This window comes from Carassius auratus, unplaced genomic scaffold, assembly GCF_003368295.1.
Source record: "Carassius auratus strain Wakin unplaced genomic scaffold, ASM336829v1 scaf_tig00216014, whole genome shotgun sequence".
In the NCBI taxonomy this organism is placed as follows: domain Eukaryota; kingdom Metazoa; phylum Chordata; class Actinopteri; order Cypriniformes; family Cyprinidae; genus Carassius; species Carassius auratus.
The window spans coordinates 964,863-978,358 of NW_020528362.1; the positions used below are offsets into that span (position 1 = coordinate 964,863).

Sequence of the window (13,496 nt, forward strand, 5' to 3'; positions counted from 1 at the left end):
TATTTTTGTTAACTGTTTATATGCCTTAGATACAATAACTAAATATAAAACTTGTCATTTGAACTCTGTTTCAGTCTTGTTAGGAGTATATAGTGAGATCAGTGTCATGTGTTGAAGTGAATGGTGACATGAGTGTATCGTTACACACCTAATGATTACTTTAGTCACAGAGTTCAATAGAGATGAGTTTAGTCCTGAAGTCAGAGAGAGTGAAGTGACTTCCAGATGATGATGTTAAATGAGTTGCTGAAGTCTTCAGATCGTCTGCTGAAGTTGATGGAGATTCAGTGTCTCCTCATATGAGGTTGTAGTTGGAGGTGTTCAGCTCTCCTTCAGCAGGAGCTTCATTCTGCTTTCTATGACGAGTCAGAGGTGTTTGTCTGAGGACGAGACGGAGCCAGAGCCTCCAGAAAACACTGAGAGCACAAAACTGACCACAGGACCAAACCACAACATGACTGATGTTATCAAATATGAAACAATATATGAACTGTATAATTGTGTAAACCATTCACAAATTCATTATAAATTTATCTGGAGAAATAAGAAAAAAATCTCAGTTGGTTAAGGAGTATAATGGGGGGGGCAATGTCAGGAAGATTTAAAATAAAGTGGTTAAAAGTGGTTGAGTTTTTATTGAAGACAGATTCAATATGGTTTGATGTTCCAGAAAGTATTTTCAAGAGGTTCGGTGGGTTAAACTTTCTTTTGAAATGTGACTTTGACATTTCTAAAATACCTTTTAAAATATCTGAGTTTCATAAACAAGTTTTAATCATTGGAAAATGGGATTTACCCATAACTTTACTCCTCACTGTGCCTCCTTGTGAAATAATAGAGTAATTATATATATATAAAAAAAGTCTCTGTTCAACCAGCTTTGGCATTATCTGTTCATGACATTTTAGTGAAGTGAAGTGACATTCAGCCAAGTATGGTGACCCATACTCAGAATTTGTGCTCTGCATTTAACCCATCCGAAGTGCACACACACAGAGCAGTGAACACACACACACACACACTGTGAACACACACACAGAGCAGTGAACACACACACACACTGTGAACACACACCCGGAGCAGTGGGCAGCCATTTATGCTGCGGCACCCGGGGAGCAGTTGGGGGTTCGATGCCTTGCTCAAGGGCACCTAAGTCATGTATTGAAGGTGGAGAGAGAACTGTACATGCACTCCCCCCACACACAATTCCGTCCGGCCCGAGACTAGAACCCACAACCCTTCGATTGGGAGTCCAACCCTCTAACCATTAGGCCACGACTTCCCCTAAACTTCCACCATTACCTACTTCCACCGTTTTTAGACATAAACGTGTCAACTCCGTAGTGAGTAGCCCCACCGTTCTTGTTGATCAGTTCAAACACTCGTTTCGGCATATGCTTGATGCGACTGTTTCCAGGAGGCTTTTGGGAATGTTGCTCCATGTGGTGAGGATGGCTTCACGAAGGTTAACTGACGTCCGTTTTTGTAAACTTCCCTTGCCATTCATCTCCAAACGTTAATTATTTCCCTGTTAAATAACAGGAAATTACTGGCAGCAGGGTCACCATTATTTTCCTGTTATTTTAACAGTTAATTCCTGTTGATGTTATTTTACAGTGCACTCCCGTAATGTTTTTCAACAGGAATTTACTGTGAATCACAGAAAAAAAAAAAAAAAAACAGGAAACAACAGGCAGCAGTGTTAACATTACTTTCCTGTTAAATGACAATTTATTTTGTTTCCATTAAATATTGTTAATTATTTGTAGCATAGTAACGTGAACCACTGATTGTTATACACATATTCTAGTTTGAGTTAATACAAGGATGGGCATAATCCATCAGATTATCAGAAAGAAAACAAATAGTTCCATGTTGAAATTAACTTTTTTTATTGTAATACAAACACTGAAAGGTAAATACTTACAAAAGTAGGCACACATGGATCAGACCAATCACAGAAATATATTGTATATCATGTTCATTGCTGACATCTGTGGTCGCTGAATGGAAAATAACAACTGCGTCGGTCTTAAACTATCAAAGCACTTGGGTTTGGCTTTGCGCTGTCGGTGCAAGATAGGGCCCTAATCCTCAACATTTATTGTCCCCTGAATTGCTAATATTCAAACAAAAAGACTCAAATCAAGAATATACACTGTTATTCCTGGTCACATAACAATGTTACAAATATGCTCAGATTAATCACAAACAAATCTCATTTTCTCATGTTCATGTCTTAAAAAGTAGCAAATAAGTTTTTAAACCCAAATACATTGTTCATTATAACAAAATACTGAACCTCAACACTTAGTGTGACCTAAACCACTAACATTCAACATGTATGAATACATTCAAACCAACATAACACTTAATGGAACCCTTCATCAATAAAGAGCAATAAACAAAAACACTGTCACTGCTTAGACCACTAACCATTTTGTCAAAGCACACAATGAGGATCCTTTGCAAAGTCTTGGGTCTGTATGAAAGAGAGAGAGAGAGAGAGAGAGAGAGAGAGAGAGAGAGAGAGAGAGAGAGAGAGAGAGAGAGAGAGAGAGAGAGAGAGAGAGAGAGATGAGTTCCATAACTTATACAATTCCATAAATTATATCACATGGCTTGACCTAACAAAAGCTAATTTTAGAAAAAGCTAATTTCTATTATAAAATAATAGAAAATGTTATGAGTACAATTCACTGAAAGAACAAAAAAAGAATGGCAGCATTCTATCGTTGAAAGGCAGTTGAGGATGAACATTAGAAGGAATTTCCCCAGAATCTTGAGTCATTGCTGTTTGAACAGGTGCAATGTTCAGGTGCTGGCCATATAATTAAAATATCATCAAAGACTTGATTTATTTCACTAATTCCATCCAAAAAGTGAAGCTTGTGTATTATATTCATTCATTACACACAGACTGATATATTTCAACATTATTTGTCAGTTATAATCATCAAAATTAAAAGAAATAAACATTTGAAATATATCAGTCTGTGTGACCAGCACCTATAAACATCTTACTCACCATTTTCAAATGAAATCCCACTGAAAGTCCATGAGCTTGCGCACGAGGCTGGTGATGTGTGAGTTGACAGTTCTTCTTTTCCCCTTTGCAGCCTTTGTCCCCTTTTCCTGGGTTTATACCCACAAAGCGTCTGAAAAATTATACACTGGTAAAAAAAATCTAGCAATTCACACAGAAGGGGGCTTGAGCACCTGCCCTTTTTATTCCTGGAGAGAAAGTGCCCTTTTTTCTGGGGTGTTACAATATATATTCCTGTTTGCACACAGCTCCCTGTCAAACAAATATATTTATTGAAGAATAGTATATATAAATATCAGGTCAGGAGTTATGAAGCGCTCAATGAGAACCGTTTCTGTCAGACGCGTCTGATTCGTCGAGAACCGAGGAGCTGATGATACTGCGCATGTGTGATTCAGTGTGAAGCAGACTGACTCACAGCTCGTCTGAACCGAACTGATTCTTTTTGTGATTGATTCTGAACTGATTCTGTCCTTATGTTATAAGCGCGGGTAAACTGAAGGCTTGAATTAAGGGCAGTCATCGCTAATGACATTACATCGAGCGCAAAAGAACCGGTGAACCGTTTTTTTTTTTTTTCAAATAGTTTATTTGATCGAATTGTCCGAAAGAACCGGTTCACTTGAGCACCGCTCCTTTGCCCCAAAAGTGCCCTTTTGTCAAAGCAAATTTTTTTTTTGTAATAACATACCCTTTTGTGAATGCCTGCCAACGCCCAATCATAATATTATTACAATGTATTAATAATAATTTAGTCGTAAATAAATGATCAATATGATGACCTTTCACCTGACCGGGAAAATTCTTCAGGCCGCACGATTGTATTTTCAGAACCGTGGCAGCTGGTAAGTGGTGTTTCATTCTCAGCTAAGTGAATTTGATGTTTATTTACTTATTATTATTTTACAAGAACGATGTGATGTGAGAACATGCAGATAAGTTGCTGTGTGTAGCCTGTTGTAGTTAACACTAGCCTGCTGTTTGAGGGAGAAAGGTTTCACAGGCATCGAAGGGTCTGGTCTTTTTTATGTTATTTGACTAAACTTTTATTATATTACAGTACTTATTTATTTTTTAACACGTTGAGTGCCTTAAAAATAAATATCACAACACTGGTAAGGATTATTCAGATTTTCTCATTCTCTGAATTATTATAAAAATTCAGGAATTAATTATATAATTATATTTTAAATGTGACGCAAATATTTTTTTTTCTACAATAGCAACAGTGTTTACAACAGCAATACCACTTTAGCCTTTAAACTCAATAATATCTCTCTGGAAATAAATGTAAAAATATCAGTGTCAATAAAAAATGCATAATATACCTGACATCAAAGTGCAGTGTGAAAGAGATGAATAACAAATGTAGCCTGTCATTTGTTTACATTGCAAAGGTGTTCAATATTAAACAATAACAACTACAACAGTAATAATAATATTAAACACTATATTCCAGTAGATCATTTTTTTATGTTTTGTATCAATATTTAAGGTGGACTTATTGATTAGGTGCAAGAGTAGTAGTGATGGTTAAAATAATAGATTAATGCTGAAACAGAGAAGAAAAAGCCATCAGGTTGGGACAATTTAAGACATTTCAGTTTCTAATCCCAGAGCTATTATTATTTTAAACTTAAAATTGTCTTCTCTATTGTTTCTTTGCTTCAAAGCATTTGCTGCTGTATCAATACATAACCATCCATATCGATACGTGAATCCGCAAGGAATGCATCACATTATATTGCTGTATTGATATTTTGAACAGCGCCATTTAAAACCTTGTTCCATGTGCCCCTTTTATACTTTGAGCACCTGCCCCTCCAAAGGTCTCTGCACAGCCCTGTTTGTTAGTAATGGATTGCACCGTCGACTATTGATTGAATCAGTCGTTGCGTTTAGCAACCTAAAAAAAACAAAAAAAAAAAAAAACAAAACAAATGAAATTGCTGACTTCTCCACTGATAAATAATAACTTTTTTTTTAAACTGCAGACTAATAATAATAAACATACAATTCTATCAAATCCATCCATCCATCCATCCATATTATATATATATATATATATATATATATATATATATATATATATATATATATCATGATTATGACAGGAAGATAAAACTTAAAATATTCAGCAATTGCAGAAAAAAACTTTCTGGAAATGTATAAAATGGCCAATTACACTCAAAGTAAAATAAATGTAATTTAAGTTCTTAACCACTGTCCATCTGTGGAGACACTGAGGGGTAAATCTGGTTTTGAAGTTGACTCTTGTGACTTTTGTCATGAAAACTCAGAACGAACAGAGCATTTATTCTTCCTTCGCTCAGTTAGTAGAAAGTTCTGGCAAGATGAGCTGCTTAAATAATAAAATGAGTGAACTTGAACAATTTACAATAGAAGATATTCTTATTTATAATTCTAAACTGATGAGGAATATTTCACTTCTGATTAACCTCATCATTGTTATGGGTAAATATCACATCCACAAAAATAAATGGAAAAAAAATATTGCTAAATGTAAACTGTTTTAAAAATGATTTATGCATGTTATTATCCTCCTTGAACCTTGTAAACAAATCTAAACAAACTGTAGAAGTTTGTGATGCTGCTAAAATATTTGTAGTCCTGTAACACATATTATTTATTTGAGAACAATGCCTTATTTATTTATTTATTTATTTTTTTTTTTCATTGTAAAATCTTAATTTTGTTGAGGCCTTGCCTGTTTTTCTTTTGCTGTTGTCTCCAGGAGAGTTTGTAATAAACAACAAAAAAATAAAAATACTTTACCATTTTCTCTGAAGATTATTATCATAATGATCTCTAAAATAAATGCTTTATTAAAACCACCTACCGACCAGAACAACAACTGTTCAATAATGTTTTAATAACTTTCTCATTTACATAAATACAGCTGAATTGACAAAACAAATAAATTAATAAAACATTTTATTACAACTTTTATTCATGATGTAGTAAATTTTAACCACATTTGCATCACTATCAACTACAAGAAGTCAGATATTGAGAGTTTATTTTCTTCTGTTCACAGATTTACCCAGATCTACTCTGACTGTGACTCCAGACAATACAGTATTCACTGGAGAAGAAGTGAGACTGAAGTGTGAGTTAACACCTTATTATAATAACTGGAGATATGAGTGGAGGAAAGGAAGCTCAAACATTCAAGTGTCTCAGCGTTACACTGTAAACAGAAACACTCTCACTATTGAAGGATCTGAATCATCTGATGAGGGTCAGTACACGTGTAGAGGACACATAGAAGGAAGATCAGTCTCAACACAATCAAGCTCTGCTGTTTCTCTCTCTGTGAAGGGTGAGTTTAATATCACTGTCCTCATAAACTCTGTTATTATGTTATTATTAGGTTATTATGGTTTTGCATTTTCCATATTTTTTTTATCGTTTTGACTTTTTGTATTCAAATTCAGTTTAGTTTTAATTAGTTGTGGTTTATTAACAGCTGTGTTTAATTAGCTGTTTTTAATTAAAGTGGGTTTGCTAGTTTAGTTTAGTTTTTATTAGTTTCAGTGTTAGTTTTAGTCTTTTTTCATAATTTGGGTTATTTGTAAATATTTGTACAAATATGTAAACAGTCTCAACACTCAACAGTAAGTGCAAAATCTGTAAGTGATGTGTGCCAGTGAAAAACCTAAAGAGCCAACAGACTAAAGACATACATGAACCGCATGTGTTCAGCACATTTTTGAGCCACGACAAGAGATTTCTGTCAGATTATCAGGGTGAAATAACAAATAAAAAACTTTAAAAACAGCTTTAAAATGTGTGTGTGTGTGTGTGTGTGTGTGTGTGTGTGTGTGCGTGCGTGCGTGTGTGTGTGTGTGTGTGTGTGTGTGTAAGTGAGTGTGCATGGGTGAGAAAGAGAGAGATAGCTTTACTTCAGTCAAGCAATACTTTTCTGTACAAATACACAGCTGTACAGTTTTCACACCCTATACCGGGGTCTCGAACCCTGCTCCTGGAGAGCTACAGTCTTACAGATTTCAGCTCCAGCCCCATCAAACACACCTGAAGCAGCGGATCATTTTTGTGATGTGACTCGCTGCTCTCTTAGAGTTAAAACTATGAAAACTTTGTTAGTTACAGTTGTCTTTAAAGTTATCGCTCTTGAAATGGCCTTTAGTCATTTTTCTTTCTACATGCAGTGCTCTGTTTCTAGAAAGCAGTGATTCACAAACCTTTTTCATTTCATTTTTAGCTGAACGTTTTTGATGTTTTGAAGTATTTACAGTATTGTTCAAAATAATAGCAGTACAATGTGACTAACCAGAATAATCAAATAATAAAAGGTTTTTCGTATATTTTTTTATTGCTACGTGGCAAACAAGTTACCAGTAGGTTCAGTAGATTGTCAGAAAACAAATGAGACCCAGCATTCATGATATGCACGCTCTTAAGGCTGTGCAATTGGGCAATTAGTTGAATTAGTTGAAAGGGGTGTGTTCAAAAAAATAGCAGTGTGGCATTCAATCACTGAGGTCATCAATTTTGTGAAGAAACAGGTGTGAATCAGGTGGCCCCTATTTAAGGATGAAGCCAACACTTGTTGAACATGCATTTGAAAGCTGAGGAAAATGGGTCGTTCAAGACATTGTTCAGAAGAACAGCGTACTTTGATTAAAAAGTTGATTAGAGAGGGGAAAACCTATAAAGAGGTGCAAAAAATGATAGGCTGTTCAGCTAAAATGATCTCCAATGCCTTAAAATGGAGAGCAAAACCAGAGAGACGTGGAAGAAAACGGAAGACAACCATCAAAATGGATAGAAGAATAACCAGAATGGCAAAGGCTCAGCCAATGATCACCTCCAGGATGATCAAAGACAGTCTGGAGTTACCTGTAAGTACTGTGACAGTTAGAAGACGTCTGTGTGAAGCTAATCTATTTTCAAGAATCCCCCGCAAAGTCCCTCTGTTAAAAAAAAGGCATGTGCAGAAGAGGTTACAATTTGCCAAAGAACACATCAACTGGCCTAAAGAGAAATGGAGGAACATTTTGTGGACTGATGAGAGTAAAATTGTTCTTTTTGGGTCCAAGGGCCACAGGCAGTTTGTGAGACGACCCCCAAACTCTGAATTCAAGCCACAGTACACAGTGAAGACAGTGAAGCATGGAGGTGCAAGCATCATGATATGGGCATGTTTCTCCTACTATGGTGTTGGGCCTATTTATCGCATACCAGGGATCATGGATCAGTTTGCATATGTTAAAATACTTGAAGAGGTCATGTTGCCCTATGCTGAAGAGGACATGCCCTTGAAATGGTTGTTTCAACAAGACAATGACCCAAAACACACTAGTAAACGGGCAAAGTCTTGGTTCCAAACCAACAAAATTAATGTTATGGAGTGGCCAGCCCAATCTCCAGACCTTAATCCAGTTGAGAACTTGTGGGGTGATATCAAAAATGCTGTTTCTGAAGCAAAACCAAGAAATGTGAATGAATTGTGGAATGTTGTTAAAGAATCATGGAGTGGAATAACAGCTGAGAGGTGCCACAAGTTGGTTGACTCCATGCCACACAGATGTCAAGCAGTTTTAAAAAACTGTGGTCATACAACTAAATATTAGTTTAGTGATTCACAGGATTGCTAAATCCCAGAAAAAAAAAAAATGTTTGTACAAAATAGTTTTGAGTTTGTACAGTCAAAGGTAGACACTGCTATTTTTTTGAACACACCCCTTTCAACTAATTCAACTAATTGCCCAATTGCACAGCCTTAAGAGCGTGCATATCATGAATGCTGGGTCTTGTTTGTTTTCTGACAATCTACTGAACCTACTGGTAACTTGTTTGCCACGTAGCAATAAAAAATATACTAAAAACCTTGATTATTCTGGTTAGTCACATTGTACTGCTATTATTTTGAACAATACTGTACTTGAAATAAACCTGAAATTTAAAAACATTTGCATGTTCACTGCTCTCTAATGTCAGTTAATTGTAGGACTGGACGATACATAGATAATTTCCTCGATAAATGATAAAATTGAAAAGTTAGATAAAAGTTTGAGATAATGTTTGAGGCAAATGAAAGCGCACTAGTCATTTAAATCGAGGCACTAGGACTGTTTATCCGCTTGGGTCAAAGTTCAAACAGCGGCGCGAGGTTCACGAGAGCGTTACTCAGACAGAGCTAGAATGGCAGGCAAACATCAGCAACCCTCTCTGGGGCCTGAGTATGTTAATCAATCAATCAATCACCTTTATTTATATAGCGCTTTAAACAAAATACATTGCGTCAAAGCACTGAACAACATTCATTTGGAAAACAGTGTCTCAATAATGCAAAATGATAGTTAAAGGCAGTTCATCATTGAATTCAGTGATGTCATCTCTGTTCAAATCCTGAGGGAAACTCTAGGTTTTCTGTTTCAGAATGGGAGTTTTGTCAAACCCGAGAAAGCAGGGTAAGTGAAGCCCGTTTCTGAAACAGGTAACTTATACTCAGAGTCAGTTACCAGGGTAACTTACTCAATCAACATAACCTGGTCAGGAGCAGCTTTTCTTCGGTAAACCCAGAGTTTCTTTCAGTCTCCTCCTCGTCGTTTTTAAACACTTCATTGATGCATGCTGGAAAAATGCTTTTCTTACTAAGTGTTTTTTTCTTCTCCCTACCCCCCAAGTACAAATAAATAAATAAATAAATATATATATATATATATATATATATATATATATATATATATATATATATATATATATATATATATATATATATATATATATATATAGGGCTTCTTCTTCTTGCCTCTGAAGAAATAGCCTTTTTTGAAATGAATAATACTGACATAAAAAAATGTTATAATACAATGTAATGTGCAAACTGTAACCTGTATAACTATGCACAACGTTTCCCTCTCTTCTCCACTGACAGTGGGATACTTTTCGTTCACATGTTGGAAGGAAGAGACTAATGATTCCCCAAACTGGGAAAGAACCTCAGTTGAAGCCTTCCCACATTTTTTATTCAAAATATTTTTTTTTTAGTTTGAACTCTATTCTCCTATGTATTTTTGTCTTATGTGTTAGCTTACACCTGTCCTCATTTAGGGGTGTGTGAAGTCAGTTTGTCAAAAATGTTTAAATGCAGTGTGATGACTTCACATTATGAAGTTCAAACAGTATTATGGGGGGTGGGGGATTCATTTTATAGTTAAAACAGTATTGCTGTAAAAAGAAGTGCTTTGAAGTTTCATTGTTGCTACTGTAATTGAACACACAGTGAGAATAATTATTTAACTATTGCTGTCGGTTAATTACTGTAGTTCTTTTCTACAGTAAGTTACTTGTCACTTGCTGCCAGTAAATTACCGTGAATTTCACAGTCCGTTTCTTACAGTGTAGTGTGTACAGTACAGTAGTACAGTTTGTGTACAGTAGGGTGATTGCAGGTCAAATGGGCCGTTTAAATGGTACATAACAAAGTTTCACATAAACTCATGTTAAACACTGAAAAACTCTGAATACATGAAACACCATTGTAGCCCCCCTTTAAGGTTTGAGTGTCTTCTGTTTAAAAGTTAACAGCCAATGACTGCAAATATGTTTGAACGGTTGCCATAACAGTACATTTAGCAAATTATCTTATTGGTCTGATGTTATTAAGGGGGAGGAGCAATGCCTCATTTTGAGACTAAAAAGCAATGTGGCCTGACATATCCAATCTTCTCAGTAATAGAGTTGATAAATCAATGAAAAACAAATGCACATTTAGAAATAATGATTCATAACCCATGTCTTGATGGCCTCTATAAGAATCTGGATTACTTAGCAAAATCAGCAATTTATCTGACAAAGTATTTCCTGAATGTGTTCAGACGATGTAAGAGTCGATGCACTTTAATGCTTGTGTTAGTCTGTCCAGCTGAACACACTCGATGCAGCGCTGCTACGCTGTTCATTCAATATATTGTGAAAAACGAGAGCATCAGTGTGAAGAAGATGCTGTTTACATCAAAACTGAAACAAGCCGTTCACACAGAACATATTTATCACATTTTCTAGAGAGACATCTATCAGCGATGCAATCGCGTCTCGCACAAGAGAGTCATGTTTAGAAAGTCATGTAGAATTAATGTAAGTTCAACTTTAAAAAACATATCTCAAGACTTTACTGAACTTTTCCCATCACACTGCATTCCTGTTTTGAAATGAAAATGTAATTTACTTTTGTGATTGGTCGGTCCATTGTATTAAACTATACATTCATGCATGGTGCTGATTTATTTTTGTTTTTTTCGAATTAAGAAACTTTATTAATTATATGTAGTTTATAAACATTATTTTAAACAGTATGAACTTTTTTCAAAGATAATCGTATTATTTTATGATGCTTTGAAGAAACGTGCAGAATATTTTGCTCGATGCATCCTCTTGTGCCCTCAGGAGGATTTTTCTTTTCTTATCCCAACTGAAATTTGTAATACATATTCACCTTTTTTTTCTTCTACAGATTCCCGAAGATCTACACCGGCCATCCTGACCAGCTAAGACCAGCTAAAACCAGCTTAATCCAGCTAAGACCAGTCTGACCAGCTAAGACCAGCCATCCTGACAAGCTAAGACCAGCTAAAACCAGCCTGACCACCTAAGACCAGCCATCCTGACCAGCTAAGACCATCTTAGACCAGCTAAAACCAGCTTAATCCAGCTAAGACCAGCCATCCTGACCAGCTAAGACCAGCTTAGACCAGCTAAAACCAGCTAATAAAGTGGACAAAACCCCTCTAAAACCAGCTTAATAAACCAGCTATGACTAGGCTGGGAGACCAGCTAAAACCAGCCTGACCAGCTTAGGCTGGTTTTAGCTGTTTTTTTCAGCAGGGTACGATTTTTTTTTTTATTATATACCATCGATGAAACCACAAAGCTGAGGCGGGAGGTATGTATAACTGCAATATAAAGTAATTTTGAGTATTATTGCTATTAGTATTTCTAAAATTAGGTACATGTAATATAAAAGTACACATGGCAATGTTTTTGCAACAGCTCCAAGTCTCACGTGCAGTGTAGGCTATACGTCACTGTCCGAATCCGTTCACTTATTTATTTGTTCACTCCTTCCTGATCCAGTGAACTCAACTGCCATACACTATATAGGGATTAGTGAATGAGTGAATTCCCTTCCATTGAGTTGTGATGTTTTTTTTTTTTTACTGTTCCTGTGGTGTTGAGCAACTACAATTCATTTGAATCCTATAATTTTATATTATAGTTTATTTAAAATGAATAAATTGTGATGAAAAAGAAATAAAATAGCTAAAGTAAATCGTAAGTGGAAGTGCATCTGTCAGTTCTGTCATGAGCATACATCAGCAATTACACATGTTTAGGGGAATAGGGCATTATTAATATACCATGTAAGGTGGTATGTGCTAGAAATGGGTAAACCACTATCAGTGAGTCTGTCCATGGGGTGGGGGCACCGCCACACATTGTCCCTCAGAAATATACCCCTTGTCCCCCCTTGGGCTTATTAGCAGGTGGTCACCCTAGTTGCACCTGAATGAGAGAAAGGCGTCTTAAAAAACTTGAACACAGAATTTGCCTCTTTTGGCTCTTGTACCGACAAAAACATGCAACATAAACATGCAACATATGTCAAAATACCCGTCTTGGAAAGTATGTTCGAAAAAACTGTCAGTTATGTCTTATGTGAAAGTAAACATTAAGAAAAATACCGGATGTGTATTATATTGGATGGTTCATAGTCTCTTAAAGTGACCGCCCCTAATTTAGCTGCTAGCTGCTGTAATGTTAATCCAAGAAAATAAAAAATATATATATATTTTTATATATAAGTTTTAATAGTAGGTGCAGGACACTATAATTAATTTAGGTAAGAGAGTATAGCAAAATAAAGCAAGCTGTGACATTTTATACCCCAAAAATCTTCATACATTGGACTACTAGTGGAATTGATAGAAACAAAAAATACCAAAAATTATTCAGACACTTTGACCTCACCACGTTTTGCTTACGTGTTTTTCTTTTTTTCCTGAATTGCTAATGCAACCTTAAACACCACAGACTGAACAAAATTAAGCATTGCTTGGTAATTGTTCACAAAGTATTGATAGTTGTGCAAATATTGTCAGTTGTCTGAAGTTTACATTACATATCTTTCTATCAAAGCTATCTGACATTATCAAGATGAATTTGTTCTGACAGTTCAACTCTGAGTTCTTGTCATATTTTATTACCATTTTAAAAACTAGAGCAAATAAACTGTGATAATGTAAGAAATGTTGAAGATGTCTGAATAAATTTTGGTTTGACACTTAATTAAATGTTTACAGTCAAGACTATGCAGTGCTATTTAATATTTAATTATTTGTTTTATATACCTGGACACCTACAAACATGAAACAACTTAAACATTGTGCAATTAGCACAAATA

The 13,496-nt window shown here is 35.5% G+C and overlaps 1 protein-coding gene across 1 annotated transcript in view; it reads left to right on the plus strand.

Moving 5' to 3' along the window:
* LOC113096652 (Fc receptor-like protein 5) overlaps positions 1 to 13,496 on the plus strand; it is a 223,646-nt gene that overhangs the window by 11,839 nt on the left and 198,311 nt on the right. Inside the window, exon 4 of the mRNA XM_026262065.1 lies at positions 6,202 to 6,389. Within this exon, the coding sequence (XP_026117850.1) occupies positions 6,202 to 6,389 (188 nt within the window). The remainder of the gene's footprint in view (positions 1 to 6,201; positions 6,390 to 13,496) is intronic.